The following is a 25613-nucleotide window of genomic DNA, read 5'->3' as shown; positions in this document are numbered from 1 at the left end:
GAAATTGATCTAATCATCACCTGATAAACAGAAACAGATCTTTTGTGCATTGTAAGATCCAAGCCTTGTTGCTGTTAATTATCCATAAATACTACTAATCAGCAGCTCTGGTGTTTCTAAATACGTAACTGAAGCTTGGCTTGGCTGTTTGTTCCTCTCCAGTGTCCTATGATCACATCCAAGGGGTTATGGCTCTGAGTTTGTTTGAGGACTTTGTCTATTGGACGGATGGGAAGTCCAAATCATTACGACGCGCTCACAAGACAACCGGCGCTCAAGGGATTGAGCTCCTCAACTCCTGGCAGGCCATCAAATCCATCAAGGTCTACCACTCCCTGCGCCAGCCTGAAGGTACGAAGTCCATCTGGCACCCGCCTCCACTCTATCCTCTCATGCCGAGCAGTTGTGATGGGCCTCCTTTATTGTGTCGTGATGGAAATGGTTCATGTAATGAACCCAGGTTTGTTCTTCTGTTCCTTCTGTACAGTACCCAAACACCAGTGTCAGATTGCGAACGGAGGATGCAGCCACCTGTGTCTTCTATCCCCCGGCGGGGAACATAAATGTGCCTGTCCTACTAATTTTTACTTGGCCGCTGACAATAAGACCTGCCTGTCCAACTGCACCTCCAGCCAGGTCAGCTCCACTCCCCTTCCCTCCCACGTCTAAGTTTAGTTCCGCCATGTTGTTGCTTTTCTGTCCTGATCAGTACTTTACCCCTGAAGGCAAATTGCTTTACCCTCATATGTTTTCCTCTTCTGCGATGTACTCTTAAGTCTCAGGAAATGGTTGAATATTGATTTCGACTTTTCCCTTTGAAGAATGCCGAAGCTAAACACGAGAGTCAAGTATTCATGTTGACTCCAAATTCTGTGTTTTCTTTCCTATGTGTCCATGGGTGCTGATAGTTCCGCTGCGGGACGGATGAGTGTATCCCTTTCTGGTGGAAGTGTGACACAGTGGACGACTGTGGGGATGGATCAGACGAACCCCTTGACTGCCGTGAGTCCGATGTTATTCTAAGGCTGGCTTTAAAATAGCACAGCCAAAAGAAGACAACTCTTACTTTGGCGAGCTCTGAGGGGTATTAAAATTGGAACTTAAGGGGCTTATGTTTCTGTCTTTGCTGCTTATTCACTTGTAAGTGTTTTCTGTTGTTACTGTTTATATGTTAACATTTGACGGCACCCATTCCTACCTCTTTCACACAGTGTTCTGTAGCGCCTTCTCAGACTCAGAACTCCTTTAAATTACAGACTCTGAGATAAACGTATGATTTCCTCTCCAACAGCGGAATTCAAATGTCAGCCTGGGCGTTTCCAGTGTGGCACTGGCCTCTGCGCCCTTCCTCCTTTCATCTGCGATGGAGAGAATGACTGTGGTGACAACTCAGATGAAGCCAACTGTGGTAAGGATGGAACAGCTATTTCTGTTTCAGGTTGGAAATCTTTTGCTTTTCGTGTGCTGTTTTAATGCATTTCCCACAAACCTGTCTCACTGACACTTTTCGATCATTTAATTGGCGTTTCCATGGTCATTTCCTGTTTGCAGTGCCATTAAGTGCTAAAATAATTAGTCTGTGAATGAAGCAGTTGATCAAAAGAAAATTAATCAAGACCGACTTTGACAGTTGATTATTTGTGTGAATAATTAATCGTGCAAAAAATGCCAAACAGTCGCTTCTTCTGGCTTTTCAAATGTGAAAGTTTGCTGTTTGAATTGGAATTCTTTGGATGGTTTGTCAGACCAAACAAGCAATTTTAAATCTCAGAACCATGACGGGCCCCATATTTGCACTATTTGTAAGCAATGCATAGTTTAAAGCAGGGTTGCCCAAACTTTTTGGCCTTGGAGGGCAAAAAACTGAACCTGTTCTGCAGTGTCTGGGCCAGAAGCAAACACCTGTTGTGTGTTTTTAAGGTGCGAATGGTACTAGTATCCCAACTGACTTCAAAGTGTCACCCTGCTCGCCATCCGCGAATTGTGAAAACGAAAAATGACTGAGGCATTTATCTCATAATTGTTCGAAGGTACAATATGTGAGAATTTGCCACTTGTTGAAGTCAAAATAGAAACAAAAAGGGGGCTGCAGAGTTAGCGCTAAGTGCTGCTAACAGTAGCTACTATTGGCTAGTTAGCTCAGGTAGCAATGGAGCTGGTGGTCGGGACTGTAAGTACGGAGCACCAGGGAAATGTGGTTGCTAACACCACTAGCACCGAAGCTTTGGACTGGGACAGACCAGGGTCAGAAGATACCTCTTCAACATGATGCATCAAGTTCTGTTGAAAAGTTCAGTTCATCCTTGAATGGTTCCAGCATTTTATTTATTTATTATTTTTTGAAATTTTTTTGACAAAGTAGATAATTCAATAATCAAAACAGTAATTACCTGCATATTTGGTCCTGTTTTCTTCATGTGTATCCACTATTGTGAATTAGAAGCAAATCTTAAATGCTTGACTAGCAGAACTTTGCATTTATTTAACCTTTAACATTATATATTAGGTTGAACGAACTAGTAGTAGCCAAGATACTCTCCTTTGTTTCCTCAGTATATCTCATTGATGTGACCTCTTTCCTTGCTTTCTTTCAGAGACCTACATCTGTCTGTCGGGCCAGTTCAAGTGCACCAGGAAACAGAAATGCATCCCTCTTAACCTGCGCTGCAACGGTCAGGACGACTGCGGTGATGGAGAGGATGAGACAGACTGCCGTAAGTCTGCCCTGCATTATTACCTTCAGACTCTTAGAAAAAGCTTTACCGAGCTTTCAGACGAAGCAGCTGATGAATATATTCCCCACTTGATCAGTCTGCCCTAACATCGCAAAGTGTCAAAAGCCCGCCACTCCAGGTCGTCTCTATTTTAAGGTTTTTGATAGTTTCGCAGACAAAAGTAGATTAAAAACTAAGAAACCTTGAATTGTATTTTTTTCTTTTATTCTGTTACCCGTGTTTCATTCATTCGGGTGCTCGGACGGGCAGCCTAACATTACACAGTTCTCATTAGATATTCCGAGCGCAGCCCTTGTTATGGCCTGTTCCTGCCTGAAAAAGGGATTAGATATTGAATCACACAGAGGATAAGAACAGATTTTTTTTCCGTGCCATGATGTAACTCATCAGAATATCACACTCCGTTCAAGTCTTTCAAACTGCTGCATTTGTCTTGCATGTGATTGCGAGAGGGGGTTTGAGCGAGGGGGGGGAAGTAAAGGGGAGAACGAGAGACTTTAAAAACAAGCGCTTTAATTAAAGTGAAGCTAATTACTTCACCCCTTCTTAGACTTCATCAGTGATTGGATGCGGTCCTGAATGCACGTTTGTAATAAGCGCTGCACCAGTGAAATTAAAATGCTATCTGAAACAATGTGAGCTTTTCTAACTAGCAGCTATACTGCAACCGCTCTAATATAACACAGACAAGGTACGTGAGGTAGGTGAGAAGTGGGAAGGGTTTGGGGTGAAATTAAAGGGGAATTCCAGCATGTTTTAATCTGTTCTTCAAATATTTTGTATTTTACAAAGTGACTGATGGGTAAAGAGATATTTGAAATTGGTCCAGTGTTGAGAAAGGCCACTGCAATCCTTGGGGACAGTTGCACACCCATCAAAGTGGGTCCGCATAAAGTGTTCTGACAGGCTCAGATAGTTATTATTTGATAATGTTACGGAAAGAATCACTACACTACAGAGATCGGCTGCATATATATATTTTTTTTCATTTTTGTTTTTGTTTAACCAGAAAGCCACTTTTGCCAAATTCACCAGACACAATTTGCCCAAACAGTTATTTTATCATCGTAAAACACACTTCATCTAAAACAAAAACAAAAACAAAACAAAACTCACCAAAACCATTTTGGTTCCTCTTTCTATTGTTCCAACGATCAGCATCCAGTATTGTTAAAAGAAATCCTAAATCCTCTGTCAAAATGAGCGGGGACGGGCGTGAGGGAGGGTGGAGACGCGAGAGAAGCAGCGGGGGGGGGACAGCGTATATTGGCAGAAAAATTATTCACATCCAAAGTAGTGAATTACAGATTTATTCTGACCAAACCAGAGTTGTTGATAGTTTGTTTTTCTATGACAGTGGAAAGACAAATCAAGAATTGTTTGGGGAGTTTTATTTTGTCTTTTTTTTCTGTCAAGTTTTGAATGAAGTGTGTTGTACGATGATATAATGGAGTCTGGTGGATTCGATAGCGGCTGTTTCTGGTTAGACAAAAGGGAATTTATCATTTTACAGAAAGGTCTATTCTTGTTGGGATCCCCTTTCACAATGTTGTCAAACACTGAGAATAAAAATCTGAGGCTGTCAGCGGCGAGAAAGAAGCACTTTAAGCGCACATCCTTTTGATGGGAGGCAAGTGTTGTCCCCTTTCTTTCACTTAGACACAAAAAAGGTTGAAAAATGAGTTCCCTTTTTAACGACTTCCTAACTTATTTCTGCAAATCCAAATTTCTGCCGGTACAGTCATGTGGATTATCCTCCCTTCTTGCGCACACAGTACCTGTCTTTCTGCCTACAGCTGAAAGCACCTGCTCCCCAGACCAGTTCCAGTGCAAGGCCTCCATGCACTGCATCTCCAAACTCTGGGTTTGCGATGAGGACCCCGACTGCGCTGACGGGTCAGACGAGGCTAATTGCGGTGAGTTGTGGAAGCCCACTTAACCATAAATCACCCCGCTTCACCCATTTTTTCAGTTAAACGGGGAAGAATCTGATTTAATTTGAATGAATTTTACAGTCGGCTTCACTCTGGTACGACTTCAGTCCTCCCACTTGTTCTCGCCTGCCTGTCTCGTTGTGCTGAGTGAGAATGCCGCGAAGGACAGCCGTGCCTCTCGTCAATACGAGCTCAGCATTATGATCACAGTTTGCCTTGCGTGTCTCGGCAGCTGTCAGTGTTTGAACGGCGATTTCACACACACACACACAAACACACTCATGTAATCAAAGAGTTCTTTCTTAATAGCACAAGTTTTAGTCTAGGTCAGAGACGTTATTACTTGGGGAGGCAAACAACATTTGAAGCGTTTTTCCTTCCTCGAAAGAACTTTTTAGCACTAACCGCGGAGATGATACGTTATATTTGCTCGACATGCCTCTGTAAAGAGCAGGAATTCTTTCGACAACTTCACAATAATGCAAGTCTCTATAGTTTTACCACATCAAAATAAACTCATTTCACTGTCCTAAACCCCAGAATAAACCCAGATGAAATCATTATTGCTTTTGGAGTCTTCAGAAACCAAATACATCTTGAAACACGCGAGACGAGACAAGCTGCCAGCATGTCTGTTGGTTCATATTGAGCACGTCTGTGTCTCTCTTATTACTTCATTGTCTTCTTCCAGCTTTGAAGGAAACATTTGGCATTCTACCGTAATCCTTGACTGAATAATAAACATGGAGTAAAGTACAAAATGCAACTTTTTAGAATATATAGCAGTACTTCAGACTCGAGATAAAGATGATGTCAACAGGATAAAGGATTACATTGAACTGGAATTAGTTTAATGAGAAACTGTTATCAACGCAGATTACAATTTAAAAAAGCATATTATAAGTTTATCATTGCTTTCTAAAGGATTACATGTTAATGTTTTTGACGCCTTTACCACCTGTAGCTTGTGAAAGAACCGTTTTTGTGAGGCTCCTTTGAATTGACCAAATAGAAATACAACATGCATTTTATTTCCATCGAAAATGTTTTAACTAGAAAACAAAATAATGTTTGTGGAACTTTTTGTGGCTGGGTCTCTTTTATCGCGTAGAGGGCCCCATATATTCAGTTTTTGATTTATAAGTGATACAGAACTACTCAGATTAGATAAAAACATTTTGTAGTGACGTCATTTGTATTCAGTAACTGACAACATTTCAAGATCAGCAGACCCAGTCCTCACTGTAAGCCTGCTGTCAAACACGGTGATCACATGTCTTCATACAGCTATGTACTGACAATATGACTCTTCATCAGCTATAAAAAGCTGCTCTTTATAGTCCCTTTCTGTGGAGGTATACAGTTGCTTAGTGAGAATAACGTGTACAAATGGAGACATGCGAATGGGAACGCTACATAACATCAACAAAGGAGCGCAAATGAATAAAACGGTGTTGATCAGGCGCTGTTGTCGCATGTGATGGTGTACAAAAATACGACTATTTTGTCCTTCATGCCTGTGTAGTAATGTGACTGAAACCAGTGTGCTGCTCATCCTGAAGACACAAATTTACTAAGTTTCTGAGTATATTCTTGTTTTCAGTCCAATCCTTCACTCTTAGATTTCGAGTCGGTCAGACTGTCCAGTTCCTGTCATTCGTGCTGATGAGCTGTCTGTCTTTAACCCTTTGATGCAAAACATGGGTCAAAAGTGACCCGGCAGAGTTTTTATTTTCTATATCTTTGCAATTAATTACTTTCATCATTCAGTATTCAAGGTATTCCTCAATTAGCTTGTTTTTGATCATCATACATCTTTATCTTATTTTTTACTTTCTTACTTTTTGAATAAAAACCCCTTTTTTATCAGTAACCCTCTAATGCACAACATGGGTAAAAAATGACCCATATTCATTTACTATGCTATTTGATCGATTGCTGAGTGTTTCTATGATATGTCTTTGAAAAAAACATAATTGTATCATTTATTATTCCAAGTATGCAGTAAATATCTTGTTTTTGTTTCACACAAATCATATTTTATCTTTTTTCTTTCTTACTTTATGAACAAGCACAGCTTTTGTATTTCTACATCAACTTCACACACATGGGTCAGAAACGACCCACATAAATTTGCTATATAATTTGGTGTCAGCTGTGCTTGTGACATTTGCTCCCTGTGTAAGTATTGTCAATATTTTTCAATTGTTCTAACATTACCTTTGAAAATATTTGATGACAACTGTGAAAGATAACTGTACGTAACATGTTTACCTTGAGAGTGAGTACATTACTTGACAGAAAGTTAAAAATAATTACTATGAGCTAGTTAGCGAGCTGTTGACATATTCTATTTTAGTTAGCTAATTCTACCATATTTAGTTACTATTGTAGTTAGTCCAGCTAACTAGATGAATTTCAGACACTTTGAGTCGAAATCGCTTGAAAAAGCAGTTCTCATTCAAATACAACTTACCGCACTGTAAGTGGCAGAAACAGGCTCCAATCGCTCTGAAAACCTCAAATTGACAAGCAAAGACTTCTGACTGAAAGTAATGACTAAAATCATGTTTGCAATGCTACAGGTAGATAAAGTTCATACACTTTGAGTGGAATCCAACTTGAAAAAGTAGTTTGGAGTGAAATATTACTTAATCTGTCACAAAGGGCAAAAACATGCGTCTTTCGCTCTGAAAAGCTAAAAATTGCAAGAAAAGGCTCCTGACTGAAACTAATGACAGAACAACCAATTCTGATGATGATGACCCAGAATATTTGCCACAGGGTCAAGCTGGAGTTGTGGGTGTGTCTGGGGATCCAGCTCTCCTACATGAAGACTCCTCTGATGATAAAGATGACTCGTCTAATGAGTCCTTAGAGGACGAATCTCAGACTCAGTCCAGTAGACTGAGTAAAAACAAGTCTTACTAGAATGAGAATCCCCCCACCCAGAGGAAAATTTTACTTCTCAAAGCTTGCTCCTTTATGGCTATGGAGCCGTAAAGGAGCTCAATGAGAGTTCTCATTTCAGTCTCGTTGTAGTCTTTTTTGGTCTCAAACATTTCTCATGTGTTTCTCCTAAAATTCCTTAGGAGCAGTAGGTGAGACTTGAGACTTTACAGCTTAAACCTTGCTCCTTTCCAGCACTGGGGAGACATTCTGAAACTTCATTGAGAGCTCGATGAGATCTCCTTTGAAACTTACAGGGAGCCCACGTTGAGCTTTTCTGCACCTGTTTCTTAGGAGAAACAATTGAGAAACAGGAGAAATCATCCACAGCCTCACTTTGGTCTCACATAGATATCATAGTTGTCTAGGAGAAATGAATGAGACGCTACTGAGATCTCTTTTCCAATTTTCGTTTCCTCTGGGCACTCATGGCAGAACAAGAAGCCATAATATTCTGAGGAGCTGCCCAGGCCCAGGTGGCAATTCTCGCTCTAGTTATGTGTTAAGTTGTATTTTATTTTGTTAGGTCACATTTCACCAGTTTACAGTTCAGTTCAATAGCTGTGTTATCTGTTATCAGAGGTATGTGTCATGGTTGTGTTATTTAGTTCCTGTTTTATTTTGTAGTAGTTTTTCTCTTGTGGTCTGTTTCATAATTACTTCCTGTCTTTGTCTTTGCTCACACCTGTCCTTTTGTGCCACACCTGTGTCTTGTTGTATCAATTGTTGATCCCTGCCTCCTAGTGTCCTACCCACCAATCTGTGTTCTCCTCATCCCTCCCCTTTTTTTCCTGTACTCTTTTTTTTTGTTTATATAACCAATGCTTTGTTCAAACTGTCTCAGCCTATGGTCTCTGCATTTGGGTCCACCCACTTCACCACCCCCAAAACCTGACAGTATGTGTATGTGTTACAAAATGACAATGTTGCAAATATTATGTACAGTAAGTAAGTAAATAGGTGTTTGGCCCCACTCACTGATAAAGTAATTACTTGAAACAAATGATTATTATTATTATAGTATTAAGTCTTTTAATTATAAATCACACTTGGATGAATGGGTCATTTTTGACCCATGTGTGTAAATTTGATGTAGTATTATAAAAACAATTTTTGTGCATAAAGTATGAAAGGAAAAATGGAAAAAATGATTAGTGGTAATCAAAAACATGATATTTAAAGAATTCTTGGAATATTAAATCATAATATTAATTAATTTCAAAAGATAGAACAAAGAAAAACTCAGACAGCATGAAATAACATGGAAAATGAATGCGGGTCATTTTTGACCCATGTTATGCATTAGAAGGGGTGCGCATATGTTGCGCATCAAAGGGTTAAATGACGTCTGAGATTATCCACAGTTCAAACCGGGGGGCAGCCGGCTATTCTGTGTCAGTGTGCGATCACATCTTGCTGCGCTGTTGGTTTTGTTGTTGCTATGACTATCCTGCTCGGTTGTCACCAGCCTCAACTTGACAGCAGACTTCGTTATTGCTCACACCAACAGCTGATAACTTTGCGGAAGGCCAGAAGTCCAAACATGTCAGTCTTTAATAAAGTTGTTCCTGGAGCTTTTTTTCCATCTCAAAGCACCGTGGAAATAAGCCAGGAACCCCTACTGATATTTGTTTTTCATAAATTATCTTTGTGCGAGAAGTGTTGTGTCACGTTTGAGTCACAGGAGGTGATTTGTGTCGTCGTGAAACAAATCAAGGTGTCGCGGCTTCATGAGTGTGACGTCTGAAGATATTCGGCTGGTATCGGGACATGAGACTTGTGCTGCGTTGCAATTTGATCGCTATTTCAAGAGTGCTGATGTTTTGATGGGACGTTTGATGCCTCAGACCTCCTCTCTAAACAGGCCTTTGTCATTTCAGATCGGCTGCGTGCTGCAGTTAAAGGGATAGTTCAGGTTTTTTGAAGTGGGGTCATATAAAGTACATATCTATAGTCGATCTGTTTCCTACCGTAATCACCGATCAGCGCAGCTTCAGTTTGGAGAAGTAGAGAGCCGCTCCAGCACAGACGCTCAGCTTTGTACTGCAGTACTGCAATTAACCACCTAAACAAAGGCTCACTTAAATTGTTTTACATCAGTTCAAGTGTACGTTGTGTACAATTCACACCTCTTTACATCGCCGTCAGACTGCGCTTTCTTTTGGCACTACATTTTATCAACCGCAGAACCTCCGTATCCCTACGCACTAGCGTAACTGGGCAACAGCTGATCTGCGAGCGCGAGGCCCAGCTGCTGGACGAGAGGTTTACTTTCGATAAAAACGAAACTTAACTCTCCGTATCCTTCCGCGTTAGCGCTCACGCGTAGGGATACGGGGGTTCTGCGGTTGAGAAAATGTAGTGCCAAAAGAAAACTCGGTCTGACGGCGATGTAAAGCGATGTGAATTTTACCTATACAACGTACACTTGAACTGATGTAAAAAAATTTAGGTGAGCCTTGTTTTAGGTGGTTAATTTCGCTTTTTTGCTAGGCCCCGTTCACTGCAGTACAAAGCTGAGCGTCTGGGCTGAAGCGGCTCTCTACTTCACCAAACTGAAGCTGCGCTGATCGGTGATTACGGTAGGAAACAGATTGACTATAGATATGTACTTTATATGACCCCACTTCAAAAAACCCGAACTATCCCTTTAACCCCAATGTAATATTGAGTAAATGTTTATCCCGCTCTATGTAGTTTACGAATGTTTAACTTTGGCCCCTCGCACTCTAATCTGCAGTGTTCGTCAGTGTCTCCATTCACTTAATAGCCCCCCCCCCCCCTCCTTCTGGAGTGCGCGGAACGGCTAATGCTGCTTTTTTAGCTGTATTATTTTGCCTTTGAATTACCTCAGACCTTTAAAGTAAGTTTTTGCTTGTTAGCACCGTAATGAGCTCTGACTTGGCGGGGAAATATTGCTTCTTTTTTTTCCCTGCGTCACATCTTTCATATGCTGTAAGTGACTGAGCTGCTTCCTAATGAATCGCTGCCTCGCGTGTTCCGCTGCTGCACTCAGCTTTCCCTCCTGATTCTCTCCTCCTGCTGTCATGTTGGAAAGAGATCCAGGCAGAATGTGCCACCCATCCTCTTTTGACGCATCTCTTCCCTAAGTGATAACAGCGTTACCTTGGCCATTATCCCTGATGATGTCTGCACCGAAATGACTTTTTAAAAGGCGGCTCTTAGTTTGACTTTGAAAACACATTCTGAAGAAGTATTGCTGGAGCAGAAATCAAAGCATCTGCTCCTTTTGGAAAAGAATGCAGATATTATGAGTCTGGCGATGTTTCACACTGAGATGGCCGATTCTTTACGTGCCTCTTTAAGGACTGTGAGTCGCTGTTTGTGTGTCAACAGTGGCTCGCAGTCCTTAAAGTGCAGTCCTTAAAGAGTTCAAAGAGCAAATACATCAAATAAACACAGCTGAAGACTCTCAAATGCCATTTATTGCATTTTCTGGGTGACATTTTGTAGCCGGGGTCCAGACCTCTGAATATCAATTGCTCACATCTCTGAATTTTGCTGTATGATAATCAGGCTTGACATTTTGAGGAGGAGCCATTACCTTAGTCATGACCCAAATCCTGCACCCATATTTACCAGAGCCTGATCAACACTGTATTTTTCTTGGCTGAGGCTGATACCGACGTTTGGGAGTCAGGGTTCAGTATCGATGTAACAGATGATATACACACATTTTTCACAGTTAGCCCTAAAGAATGGTTTTCAAATACTCATGACAAAGATATGTAACAAAGGCAGGATGATTTTCAGATTAACAATAATCCTCGCTGACTAAGTGACACTAGTGCGCTTAAATGTACAAGATGTAACAATATGTATCAAAACAGAAGATGTGTGCAGAAACTGAGGGTGAACTCTCATTTCGGGCGTTTATTTACTGTAACAGTGTGATGTTTTGCCTGTAATGTTTTAACTTTTTATGTACCTTAAGTTTTGTCTCATTAATCGGCTCCCCTATCCCAGAAGCAGCGGCGGCGAGCTAATGAAACGCACCGTTAACGCGATTAAATTTGTGGATTTCTCTGGTTTGAACATTGTTGGAAACGTTTGGGCTAATGTGAGGACACAACTCAACAACATATTAAACAAACGTCTCGTCACTTTTTTTGACATTTTAATGCGGAATTCCTACATTTTACACTTTTAAACAGCAAACCTGCTGTTTATCTATTAATCCTGAATTGCTGCAAGCTTGTTTTTCTGCATTATAAATTCTCAAGCGTTTTCATGTAAATACTTATCGGCATTTGTGATCGGCCTTTATATTTACCATTTTGATTCAAACATGTACAATATTTAAAAAAGTTGTAAGACTGTTGAAGACTGGGGTTCGTTATATTTACTTTTCTATTTTATTTATTTTGTTTTTTCCTACTTACTTTTGAGTTTTAACTGTCTTAGACGTATCTTTATTTCGTGAACTGTTGCCCTCACAAGAGTTCGATATTCTCTCGCCGCGGGAAGGATGTTAGAAATGATGGGCACGTGGACATAAAATAATAAGAGTAACGTATCTTGTCTTTACAAGAAAAATCTCTCATTTTAAATGGTGCCAAAACCGATATTGAGTAACAGATGTCTCTTTAGTTGTAAACGATGTTTAGTTTTACCAACAAAGAGACATCTGTTACTGAATATCAAGTTTGGCATGTTGGCATTTTAAACGATACTATAATCTAATGAATGGTATTAAAAACAAAAGAAGTGATGAGCTCGTTTCAGGAGCGTTAACAAAGCAGCTGTCGCTTACTGGAAAAGATGGCATTTAAAATATCAATATGTCAGTGTCAGGACACACAGACGCCGCTCCGCTCGGCTTCTGTATATACCAAAGTGACGATCTCATTCAGGAGCGTTTGTTGTGTTCTGAAATTCTCTTGGATGTTTATTTTGATCGCAGAAAGCTCAATCCCGCCGACTTGCCTGTCACGAATCCTGTTGAGGATGATTGGTAGCACAGTCAGGTATTTCATCTTACGGTGTGTTAGCCTCTGGAGTGCATACTGTGTTTTGAACTCGGTGTCAGAGTTGCTCGGGGAAACCCTGAGGAAACGATGATTACACGAAGAAAAAAATATGATAGCTCGCACACTATTAATATTCATGCTCTTTGAAGCCATTTTCATCTCCGTGTTTGTTTGCTCCTGATGAAAAAAGATGAAAAGACCTGCGGACCTCATGAATTCCGCTGCGAGAATAACAACTGCATCCCCGACCACTGGAGGTGCGACAGCCAGAATGACTGTGGAGACAACTCAGACGAGGAGAACTGCAGTGAGTATCTGACTCCTTCGCTTTGCTGTCAGCCCTGTTTGTTCGTTTATATGCGCCGTCAACGCTCTACACAAACCGAGGCGGTGAAAGAATTGGACACCTGGGTGCCCCTCCCACCGCTACATCCCCCCCCCCCCTTTTTACCTCCTCTGCTCACCAACTCTTGTATCTGCGCACCCTGCGTAATGCTCCCCACTATCCAGTCAGCCGGGTTCAGCTCCCTCTTTAAAGCATCCTCTTATTATCTGTGCTGTTTCTCTGAGACTACCGAGCTCTTGATATCATCCTCTCTCTGTAATCCACCGAGCCCGTGCTCCCTTTTGTTTGGGTATTCATCATCACTTTTTTCCAAGAAAACTTTTATTTGCCCCTGAAATGACACCGATAACCCACCTTGTTAAATCTCATATCTTTGCTCCACCTGCATATATGTGTTAGTGAGTGTGCATGTGTGTGTGAGAGTGGAATTGTTTGCCTGTACATCATATGAGCATGTGCATGTTTTTTTTTGCTGCGTATGCATCATTTGCGTGATTTATTGGACGCTTATTCCCCGCACCTATTAATGTCACTTAAAATGCAAATAAAAGCCAGTCAAGTGTTGGACGGCGAAGGAATTAAGCAGGTGGACCAGCTGACAGTCTTCGAGGCTGCAAATCAGATTTTGGTGCAATGCCCTGCTGGGAGCCTCCGTTGCAGCAACAACTCATAACACACACCCTGCGCTAGCTAACAGTCCATGATAACAAGGGGAGGGCCCAGACAGTAGATCTGATTCAGCTGTTTAGCTGCGCCCTAATATTGTCCTCGGGGACAGACTCGCACTAAATGGCAGATACAAGATTTTTTGGCTTCGGAGAGCTTGTTGGCCCCCCCCCCCCGTCGTGAGTGCAGCAATGAATGTATTTACATCTTGATCAGCTTTGCCAGTTGCTACACTTCTAATACAAAATGATTCCCTAATTATCTGAAACGACGCCTTTGCCAAAGCATTAGCACGAGATTTCCAAACGCGGAGAGTTTGGCCGATGGCTGCATCAGGGGGATGTATGTTTAGCCGGGGTGTAGCGCTGGAGAAAGAATCAGTCTGGCGCGATTTTGTATCTGTTGTGTTTTTTTTCTCTCCTCTCAACGTAGAGCCAGTCACCTGCAACCACAAGGACTTTGCCTGCGCTAACGGAGACTGCATCTCCTCCCGATTCCGCTGCGATGGGGACTACGACTGCCTGGATAATTCAGATGAGGCCAGTGTTTGAGCTTCCTGTTAATCACTTAGAGGGATAAACCCACACGAATGCTGCTAATGAGGCACAGATAATTCCAAGACAGTAAATTAGGAATAACATACTGCGCACTTCAAAAATAAATCCAAAAAACCTTTTTAAAGCTTTTTTTGAAACACTTTTCTGGCATTTTGCCTTTCGGTCTATATGAATAGAAATCATGTCCTGCACTTATATTACCACATGCCAACCATCTGTTATATCATTACAGGTCAGAACTGGCTATCAGTCAACTAAAAAAAAACTTAATACTATACATACAATACAGGCTTAACTCTAACAAATTACAGTGTGCACGGATTAAATTACAGTATGTATTTATGGATACTGTAATTGAAATGTGTGTTGATATCTGAGCTGGCAGCTCAAACACATACATTTAATATCCCAATTGGAAAGGGAAATTAAATTGGACGGGTATACTGCTCGCTTTTCAAGGAAAATAATCCCGTTCCAGTGCATAATTCACAGTGTTGATCCACATCTCCCCGTCATGGTCGCTGCAGTCCAAAACTATACTTGTGATGAGTTATTGTACCTTCAGGAACGTTAGTGCATGAAATACCTTGTGTTTAAAATGTGAAAATGCTTCGAGCAGCACAAAGACGGCTTGTTTTGTTCATAAATATGCCCGAATATCTTAATTCATACGGCCTCAGACTGGCATTGTATTTCCACACTCTTGTAAGACGTGAAGAAATGAATTTAAATGCGGCCTTTATCAGCGCCGCACGGTGTAAAGAGATTTCTGCCGGATTCACACAAAGAATGCCCCATCAGTGGTAATGACGCAGCGCATTGCATAATTCAAGGACAAAGGCTTGTTATTACGATTCATTATTCTTGTTAATTTATTGCCGTGTTCAACATTTGCACAGCAATTTTTTATACATAATCCCTCCGTGCAAGGCAGTCTAACCCTAATTAACCCTTTATTATGTGTCTCCCCAGTGCCAGCTCTCCAGGTCAGTGCAGGCGAATAGTTTCAGGAAAGAAAGTTGTCTCTCAATCAGCCTCATAGTAAACAGTGATTATTAAATTTATGTATTCACAGAGGCTGTTACGGCGCAGATTGTTCCTGATTCACACTGAGTTCGAGGGCTCACAGATTTAAGAGTTCACATCCACCGTACGATTATCTCAATACCACACTGCTTTGGTTCCATATATTCATGTAATGTTATGCTACCTTGTATTTGTTTACAGAAAGGCTGCGAGGAGCGCTGTGCAGAGGACCAGTTTCGGTGTCATAACAACCTGTGCATCTCGCTGAAGTGGCTCTGCGATGGCCAAGAAGACTGCAAGATGGGGGAAGACGAGAGAAATTGCCAGGGGACAGGTGCAAAACCCAATGTCCTTCAGCCCTTTCATGCATGAATTATTACATCATAAAGTTGTTGTTGTTTTTGGCCTGATGCTTATGCTCTTAAACAAGCAAAAAAAGTCATGCCAATAACTGATTCTGGAACTACCGTTAAATAATTTTATTGGGAGAGAACCAGACTGGTAAACACTGAAGTTTTTAACTAAATAAGAAATGTCTGCAAAAACTTTTACCGGATTTTTAGATTATTTTTCTTATTTCCTGTGACTGAAGATACATCTGTCCACTCCAGTGGATGTTACGCATCAAAGGGTCCGTTCTGTCTATTTAAATAAAATTGAAGACTCTTAGATATGCTATGGATATTGCTGTTTAATCAAGTTATTTAAATGTAAATTATAGCTTCATTTTCAATGGAGCATGCCAAATAAGGAAGGATCTGAATAGGCCGAACAGGACTGATGTAGACCGATGTATTTTCAGTCCAGTACAGGAGAATGTTATTAAAGTCTGGATAAAAAAAATTCTCACCACTTTTTGTAGATTAAAAAACATATTTTTTTCTGGTTTTCTGAGAATACAAGTTATTCCAGAGGAAACTTGGTGCATCTCCTCTTCCCTCTGCCATTTTTGGATGTAATCTCAAAATGACGAGGACATACAAAGGTATTAATTAAGCAGAATTGTGAACAAGACTTTGGGTTTCAGACACCCAGTGAATGGGACACGGTGTACCAACCGGTAGGGATAACTACTACTGAGTTATACCTGCATGACACAGACCCAGACCCAGACCTTGTGTTATCCTTGTGGAATATTTTTAATGCGAGAAAGTTTTTCTTGTCTTGGTCAACAGCTGGGAGAGAGACCGAATGTGATTCTGTGCGAGACTCAGGCCCGATGCAAGGTCACTGCAAAGTGTCTAAGTGCCACTCACAATGAATACAAAAACATGCCCTCAGGAAGGTCACTCTTTTTGTGTGGGCTTAATATTTAATTTGTATTATTTTTACGAGTGGCCTTACATAAACTTAGTGGGAACTGGTCAAAGAAATACATGAAGAGATTTGACACAATATTGTAGACTAAAGAGAAATGTGTGTGAATGTTCTGCGATACAACATTAGGTAATTTTGTGGTCAGGGGGGTTAGAATTAGCCTCGGTTCTGCTCATTTGCTCCATTGAGTTCCGCTGTTCACTACTCGCCAAGTACTGCGGAGCACTTTGTTCAGCAGCAGGTAGTCCACAGTGTGAGCTCTTCGACCTGCAGGACGACATACTTAGCAGTGACACGTTCCAATACATTTTCTCCGAGAGCTCCACTTGCAGTTAGCAGCACCTGGAGTTTTTTTTTTTTTTGTGTGTTTTTTATTTTTTTTGCTTCCACATGTTTCTGGAACGAGAAGCTCAAAAGGTCTCGGCTGGGTGATGTTCTACCTGAGAAAAAAAATAAAACGGTTAGGTGTTGACTGATATACTCTGTCCTCCTCCAGTAGTCCCTTCATGCTCCGTCAACGAGTATGTCTGTGCCAGCGGAGGGTGTGTGTCAGCCAGCCTGCGATGTGATGGACATGACAACTGTCTGGATGGCTCAGATGAGGTCAGTGCAGCGAAGACTCGAAAGAAGAAAAACCAAAAGATGCTGTTGTTCTTTTAAGCAGTGCAGCTCCATAGTTTACAGTAGTTCCGTGGTGAGGGAGCAGTTTTTTTTTTTCAAATCACGGATCAATCTAGGTTAAAACATGAATCATTCAGTGTTTGGGTTTTCCTCTGATTGCAGCTGACAGCGTCGCTATAAGGCACACTTTCTATGATTCCTGATGTTTCTCTCTCGTCAGATTGGCTGTGTGAAGGAGTGCCGGGAGGACGAGTTCCTCTGCCTGAATCGTGCTCACTGTATCCCTCGGCGCTGGCGCTGTGATGACGTGTTGGACTGCATGGACCACAGTGATGAGGAAAACTGCAGCCAGGGTAGGGCGCGATTGTAACGCTTCTAGACTGTCATGTTTCAATTTCCACTTCCTGTCTTTGTCTGTTTTTTTCGCCCTTCTTCTGTGTACACCTGCGTTTAATTTGTTCGTCAGTCCTTGTGTATTCAATTCTGCGTTGTTCGTTTTAGCTTTCGTTGGTTTGTCTGTTATCATCTTGTGTCTCCTGCGTCTCTTCTGCCCCGTGTGCCTGTTCCCTCCGCCCCTCCTGTGTCGGCTGTGTTCACGCTTTGTTCTCCGTGGCGTCTGGTTTTGTTTTTCAGTTTTGTGCTCCTCTTTACTTTTTCCTTAGACTTTTTGTTGTTTGCCTTTTGGATTTTGGATTGTTAGACTTGGATATCAGCTCATCGTCAAAGCTCACTCTTTGTTGCCTGCCTCTGCCTCTGCATTTGGCAGTGTTGTATGAAAGTACCCAAAAGTCAGACTTGAGTCCAAGTAAAGATACTCTGTAATATTACTTTGGTAAGGCCAAAGTCACTCATATGAGGAGTACTGAAGTAAAACTCTTAACATGTTCTTTATTAAATGTACTTAAGTATCAAAAGTCCAAGTAAAAGTAAAAGATACATAGACATACTATGTTTACATACATGGATATCTTGTATACTGTGGATTAATCAATATCAGGTCTGATATTCTACATTTTTCCAATAATTGGAATCATTGTTGATGGGGTTTTTTTTGTTTTTCTTATAATTTTGTCAAACATTTAAACATTTACTCATTTGGCTCTGATTCAGCATGTTATCTGCAATGTAACTAATAATTAAAGATTAATGTAGTGAGTAAAAAGTACAGTGCTTGTCTCTAAATATGGTGGAGCGGAAGTATAAACTACTTCTTGTAGTAGTAAAGAAAATGTCAGTGTACTCTGGTACAGTAACAAGTACCTCAAAATTATGCAGTACTCAAATAAAGTACATAGCTACATTCCATTAATATCTTATATCCTACTTCTTTTTTTTCTTTTTTTTGACTGGTAAGTTGACTGCACATGTGACGGAAGTGGTTTTGAATACGATGACAACAAGAAATATGAAATGAGAAGAAGGTCAGGTCTAGAGTCAGAGTTTGCAGGTGAGAGGGAAAGTGATTGAGAGCTGTCTGCATCATTTTGTGAAATGATCTATCTTTAATATAATGTCTGATATACAAAGCTATACACAGTTGTTCAGTCACATTTGCTCTCACCTTGAACTTTCTGTAGCAATTTCTGAGTTCGACTGAGAAGTCTTTAGAAATTATCTGTGTAATTGCAGGTGCTTTCTTCTGCCGGGCTGATGAATTCATCTGCAACAACACGTTATGCAAACTCCACACGTGGGTGTGCGACGGCAAGGATGATTGCGGAGATAACTCCGACGAAGACTCAGACATGTGCGGTGGGTTGAAATTGTCACTTACACGGCTTCCCTTTGAAGACAATTGATGCATATTTTATAACCCACTATTTTTCTATTTTCCACGAGGGAATATTTCTTTGTCATTTCCTACAAGATTCCCTAGCAGTTATTTTTTTATTTTTTTATTTTTTAAAGACACATCCATTAGCTTCTTGTGTCTTTTCTTCTCCAGCCAAACTTCCCTGCCCTCCTACAAGGCCGTTCCGTTGCAGAAACGACCACGTGTGTCTGCGCACAGACCAAGTCTGCAACAAAGTGGACGACTGCGGCGACAACTCGGATGAAGAGGAATGTGGTGAGCTCAGGAAGCGCTGATACATGATCTGATGTTGAATGTGCAATAAGCATATTTGTATGTGAGGATAGAATATAAGTTATACTTTTATTATTTTACAACCGTACTCACTTTATGCACTCAGAGATATTGGTTCAACCTGATAGAAATGCTTAGAGCTCTAAGTGGGGCCGGGACAGAACTTGGCAATCTGCTGTATGTTGTGTTGACTATTTGATGAAGACAGGAAAAGACATCAGACCGCACTCTAACCAAACCCTTTTAATGTGTGACCCCTGAAATTATGTGAAGTGTGGAGCATTTAGGAGGATCTATCGGCCTGAAAAAAATCTAATATTCGGAATTTTGAATTCATTAGTGTATAAAAATCTGAAACTAAGAATCATTGTGTTTTTGTTACCTTGAAAATGAGCTACAGAGAGAGCTGGCCCTCTTTCACAGTTTATTAGGCAGTTGCCATTTGTAAAGTTGCAACTGATGATTATACACCTGCTTTATACACCATTGCTTGAAAAATGGTTCATAAAGCATCTTATTGTTTCTAAAAAAAAATTAACCGCTACTATGTTTAATTAACTATAAATGTGGCATTTACAAATTATGTTATTACCAAGTGTTATCATGTTTAGAGGCCACTGTAGGGGAGGGGGAGGCGAGGGGTATTCAGTTGGTTGCACACTTTATGCGAAACACTGGACCTTTAACTGAATAACTATATCCTGGAAAAAGCAAAGCAAATGTGTGGCAGGATGATTCTTTCTCAATTTGTTTATCACCTAGTGGCCACTCAGTTTTATCTCGTGACCCTCTTGTGGACTCTTGAAACCCCACTTTCGTAACTACTATTCACACAAAGGCAGCAAGTGAGCGCTGCATCCAACAATCATTCAAAACAGTTCTGTTTCCGGCCTGTCATGCCCAGTATTTTATGCACATGTCGTGCAAACATACAATCCTGCAGCCTGAGAACAGTGGAAAACATTTCATAGCAATCGTTTTTTATGCCAATAGTTAGCTTAATGTGCTGCAAATCATCATCATTTAGTTTGTTTGCAAATGGAAGACGGGGGGCGAAGTATCTGCCACTGCATTTAGATAAGACATTTGCAGGCCATGTTATAAAACTTTTCTTTAGTTTTTTTTTACTGATTTTTGTGCTGAAAATCGACTATTTTTTTCTCTGATATGTCTAAAGGCATAATCAACGCCAGCCCTTTGGATGGCTCACACAGAGCGGACAGGAGAGGAAGGGACAAATCACTTCTCACTCTCATCTTTCACTCTTTCATTCCTTATGTCCTCCATTCATCTTCCTCTCTGATTCCATTGATACTTCCATCCATCTCTTACCTCACTCCATTACCTCTCACCATTGTATGCCTCATGCCGCCATCCATCCTTTCAATCTCACCTTAATCCTACTGTTCCGTCGATCCACTCTCTCCCCCGCTTTTCCTCTCCTTCTTTTCTGTCGTGCCCGTGGTGGATGGGGCCATTCTTTTCCCATATGTATTGCTGTGAGAGATGAAAACTGCACAGTTAATTTAAGTAAATTGATGGCCATAAAACAAAATATACAGTCTCAGCATTTTTGTTTGCCAGAAAATGAAGCTTTTGCTTTCTTTTGAGTATGTTACATCCTTTCCTGCTGCAAATTGACAATTACAGAACGATTATAGTTCAAAATGATCTGTGTTAAAGCATTTATCATGCATACTAGTTCACTAGACCATTACATTTATCTTCAAATAGCAGCGACGCATAAGTGAAAGTATTCAAGACACAGTCGTACGGTATCTTTTGGAACTCCAACCCGCATATTTGATCTTGAATCTATTCCTGTTTGAGCAGTGGGATCAGTTCTCTTTGCCTTTTTCCACTGTAACCGCATGTCCTGAAGCAGAGGTGGTGGCCGGAAGACCTCGACCTTGTGGGAAGACAGAGTTCACATGCGGCAACCAGCGCTGCATCCCGATCCAGCTGCAGTGCGACCTCTTCAGCGACTGCGGCGACGGCGGCTCGGACGAGCAAGACTGCAAGGCCCGTGAGTACAGCGGCAGTTAACTCGACCAAACAGATCAAAGAGCCGTTCGGAAGAGATGAAAAGTACGGAATGTCACGATGATGTTATCAGGAAGCTCTGTAATCTCCTCATTTTAGATGCAATGTTTTGTTGTTTATGGTAATATATGTATGCCCATGTCTGAGTTGTGTTGTGTGCTATATGAAAGGGGATGATGCCCTCTTGCCTTCTGCACATCAAAAGAAAAACACAGCAGGTGTCTAAGATTCAGAGGACTGAAGTGTAATCAAAGTCCTGTCTTTTATTTGTAGTTTCCAGCGGAGATGTATGTGGAAAGAAAACAAATCCGTGTGGAGAGGATGCGGTTTGCAACCAGACGAATGTTAATGCTATATGCCAGTGCAAAGCTGGCTTTAAGAGGAACCAGAAGACAGGCCAGTGTGAAGGTAACTGTGTGATCAGTTTGACTCTTTTTCCCCCATTATCACAAACAGTTCGAGATCACCAGTTCTGCTGTACCATTTTTCCATATTGGACTGTTGCATGAATCAGCCAGGTTAAGATGGCATTAATTAAGTTATCCTTGCGGAAGCTGTCAGGTGTCACCTAAATATATTCCTTTGAGTTTCAACTCATTCGAATTTAAGTAATACCAACTAACAGACAAGCCGTTTCGTGGCAACAGAAATGGTTCAAGTGGACACAAATAATGTGGCTATTTGAGTTGTCATGTCAAAACATGTCAGGCTAATGCCTCCAGTTTTACGACAGGCTTAGTTTCAAGCTGCCAGTTTTTCCCCCATTATGTGGAGAACCTCTTGACAGGACACAGACTGACAGTCCCTGTAATATTTTACTGAAAATCTAAATATAATTTATTGTTGATAAGCTGCAACAGAGCAGTTGTGTCTTCGGTTAAAGGTACTTTTTTAATAGACTCATGAAATAAAATGTTGGTAACTGAGAAATACCGCAATATACAAAAAAAAAAAAAAAAAAAAAAAAATATATATATATATATATATATATATATATATATATATATATATATATATATACATATATATATATATATATATATATATATATATATATATACATATATATATAGATAGATAGATAGATTTCTGCTTTCCAAATGTTACGTTCTTGATCCCCTCTCTCCCACTCACACAATCTCCTCAAGGCATTTTTTAGCTCGCCATCTATACATACAATGAACTTAAAAATTTAGGATGAAAAATATTGATTGCTGTTATTCTAGTCTCAAGAGATGGGATTTAAAATATCTAGTCAACCCTTCAACCTGCTTCTCGTTTCCCAGTTGATTTAGCTTTTTGTCTTGGTGCTTGTTGCTTCTGCAGAAAGAGTAAAGTGTCATTTACCGCATGCATATAATTGCCTCTTTAGCAATTGCTCTAGGGCCCCACTTACCATGGGGAAAATGAAAATAAGGTTCACATTGTTTGTGTTTCTTATGCACATCATGTCCACTTCTAACCAGGCCTTGACTCGCCTGTTCTGTGCTGCAATGTGCTTGTACATTTGTAACGCGTCACCTCTGAAAGAATACAAAGTGTTTGATTACTGATCGAAATATATGATGAGGTTATTTGTTCCCAAGTAAATCAGTGTTTTTATGTTTTTTCAGAGATCAATGAATGTCTGCAGTTTGACACGTGTCCGCATTACTGCACGAACACTAAAGGATCTTTCAAGTGCACGTGTGACCGAAACTACAAGGAGATCAATGGCAACTGCATAGCGAAAGGTGTGATCCTAGTGTTTGTTACAAAGGAGTCCTTTGATGTACTCTGCATACACGTTAATGCGTATGTAAATGAGTGCAATGTCTAATACACCAATTTTCTTTTGATTTCTTTTTTTTTTTTTACATGTTAATAACTCATCTGGGCAGGACCAGAAGATCGAGTGCTCTACATAGCCAACGACACTGAGATCCGAAGTTTTGTGTACCCATTTAACCAGAGCCACGGGCACAAGATTCTCACCCACATTGAGGACAATGCCCGAATTATTGGGATGGATGCTCTGTTTCACCACCAGAAGTTTATCTGGGCAACCCAATTTAACCCTGGTGGGATTTTTTACAAAGACACTCTAGAGAGAACTCAAAGTAAAACGAATGTCAGGAACATTGTAAGTATATTCAACCTTTTTTCTTTTTTTTTTTAATGTCACATTTTGTCAACTTCAATACAAAAAAAAACATTGTAAAATTGAGTGTTATATGTCAAATATTCCCTAATATGTCTAGTTATTTCTTATTACCACAGATAATGTCAGCATTAATCTAAGAAAAAAAGGTGATAAATTATATTACCCACAAGTTAAATTATTTTACAGATAGTAATCGGTCGCATTATATTAAACGTCTCCTTGTGTGTCTATTATGAGACGCACCTCTGCATAAAAGTCTAACCGAGCCCTGACTTTGTGGCTTTTATCGCTTGCAGTGTTCAGACTTCCGTCGACCCAGAGATATTTCTGCTGACTGGATCACAGGCAACATTTATTGGACTGATCACTCGCGGATGCACTGGTTCAGCTATTACACAGCCCACTGGACTAAATTACGATATTCCATAAACGTGGGGCAACTTAAGGGACCAAATTGCACCCGCCTGATTACTGACATAGCAGGAGAGCCATATGCCATCGCTGTCGACCCAGCCAGAGGGTGAGTTGTGCACATAGCGATTCTCTTTCTCCTGCTGAAATCTCTCAAGACACACGCCACGTAGACAGGTGTGTTATACTGCAAATAGTCTCCGGAACATCATAATTATCAACCATTCAACCACAAAGTCCCATTAACAGTTCCCACAATATATCTTGCCAAACACACCTCTGCTGTGGCCTCATAGTGAAAGCCTTCTTACTGGCTAAGCACTTGAATGAGAGGCAACTATAGAAAGCGGATGCTTGGCCATCAAGACAGCTGTGAGATGCTTTATCAAAGACGGAAAACAAAATGAAGATGAGGACCTTGTTTGTATGTGTACAGTTTGTCAGTGGATCAATTTTCAGTACTTGAGTGTGGAAAATGTATGAAAGAATCTCAAGGTCTGGACTGAAATGCAAAAGCTGTGACATACTTGGACACAACAGGCTTTTTATGTGGATTCATTCATTGGGCCATGTGGGAACTAAGGCTTAGTGTGTGCATACTCTTTGCAGTTTTAGAAGAAGATGTTTTTAGGGATGTAAAACAGGTTAATAAATTAAAATAAGTACACTATGTTACGTAGAAAGATCAAAGTAAGAGTAAGAGTAACTGTTTGTCTCTTGCAGGATGATGTACTGGAGCGTAATAAGTGATCACTCTCATATAGAGGAATCGGCCATGGATGGCTCCTTACGTCGAGTGCTCCTGGAGAAAAATCTCAGGAGACCCACTGGTAGGTGTTTCTTTTAAAGCTCAAATTTATTTATCTTGCTATGTAGTTATTTCCTGTTTTAACGTTGATATTTTAAAGGAACTCTGGGGAGTTTACATGAAAACAAACAACATTTCTGTTTTTCTCAAAAACTCATTGTCTGTATCCCTGATGCTGGATAATTGTGATTTTATACATTCATGTTTACATCCTCCGGCATTCTTCTCTGCTGCTGGTGCCAAACCTGAACATTTAATGGCAGAAATATGTATCGCATCCTCATAGGCTTGTGCACACACATATAGATTTTGGCGTTAGTTCATGAGAACAAACAAAACAGGGACATGCGCACAAAAGCAATCCTACACGATGCTAAGTTGTTTGGACTCAACTGAGTAGACTGGTTGGCAGTCACAGTTAAACATGCATCTACTGTATATGTATGTTTAATCACCTGTCCGGATTTCTATATTTCTGATTGACTTAAACAAGAGTCTACCATTGTGAGTGGTAACGTGTGGAGTACAGCGACCCTTTGAATTATATGATTGTACATGATTGTCTAAAAGTCCTCCCAGCGTTGAGAATCTAAGAGTGATGCACATCAGAAGACATTACATTTCCCAACATATGTGCGGTACATGAAAAAACATCAGATAAAAGACTAATAACTAACAGCGTAAAAGCACGTTTTAACAGGAGCGTTGGCATTTAGTTTTGCCACTGAGTCACATCCACATTAATTTAAGTTGCATAAATACTTACATGACCTCGTAGTGTTTTTGAAAAGCGGTTACCTTGACATTTGAGAATGCCAATGCCGACAATGTGTGTGTGTATGTATATATATATATATATATATATATATATATATATATGTATATATATATATATATATATATATATGACCATGCTATAGAAATCCATAGAAATGGTTTAGAATGGACATTGGTATTCACAGCAACAACGTCCCGCCATC

The 25613-nt window shown here is 40.5% G+C and overlaps 1 protein-coding gene across 7 annotated transcripts in view; it reads left to right on the top strand.

Annotated features, from left to right (window-relative positions):
* Positions 1-25613, top strand: part of lrp1bb (low density lipoprotein receptor-related protein 1Bb) — a 301330-nt gene that overhangs the window by 251845 nt on the left and 23872 nt on the right. For 5 of the 7 annotated variants that reach the window (XM_030428474.1, XM_030428470.1, XM_030428473.1 and 2 more), the window contains 19 exons: positions 163-351; positions 488-636; positions 909-1002; positions 1292-1408; positions 2595-2714; positions 4532-4651; positions 12800-12916; positions 14054-14160; positions 15406-15538; positions 17018-17124; positions 17363-17495; positions 18772-18894; positions 19088-19210; positions 21114-21254; positions 21545-21679; positions 22885-23004; positions 23152-23393; positions 23711-23934; positions 24549-24655. In XM_030428474.1, coding sequence (XP_030284334.1) covers positions 163-351; positions 488-636; positions 909-1002; positions 1292-1408; positions 2595-2714; positions 4532-4651; positions 12800-12916; positions 14054-14160; positions 15406-15538; positions 17018-17124; positions 17363-17495; positions 18772-18894; positions 19088-19210; positions 21114-21254; positions 21545-21679; positions 22885-23004; positions 23152-23393; positions 23711-23934; positions 24549-24655 — 2601 coding nt within the window. The remainder of the gene's footprint in view (positions 1-162; positions 352-487; positions 637-908; positions 1003-1291; positions 1409-2594; positions 2715-4531; positions 4652-12799; positions 12917-14053; positions 14161-15405; positions 15539-17017; positions 17125-17362; positions 17496-18771; positions 18895-19087; positions 19211-21113; positions 21255-21544; positions 21680-22884; positions 23005-23151; positions 23394-23710; positions 23935-24548; positions 24656-25613) is intronic. The other 2 variants (XM_030428475.1, XM_030428471.1) reach the window with 1 other exon arrangement.

This window comes from Sparus aurata, chromosome 9, assembly GCF_900880675.1.
Source record: "Sparus aurata chromosome 9, fSpaAur1.1, whole genome shotgun sequence".
Taxonomy (NCBI): domain Eukaryota; kingdom Metazoa; phylum Chordata; class Actinopteri; order Spariformes; family Sparidae; genus Sparus; species Sparus aurata.
Note: the sequence above shows the minus strand (reverse complement) of the source record. Positions and strands in the feature narration are given on the sequence as shown.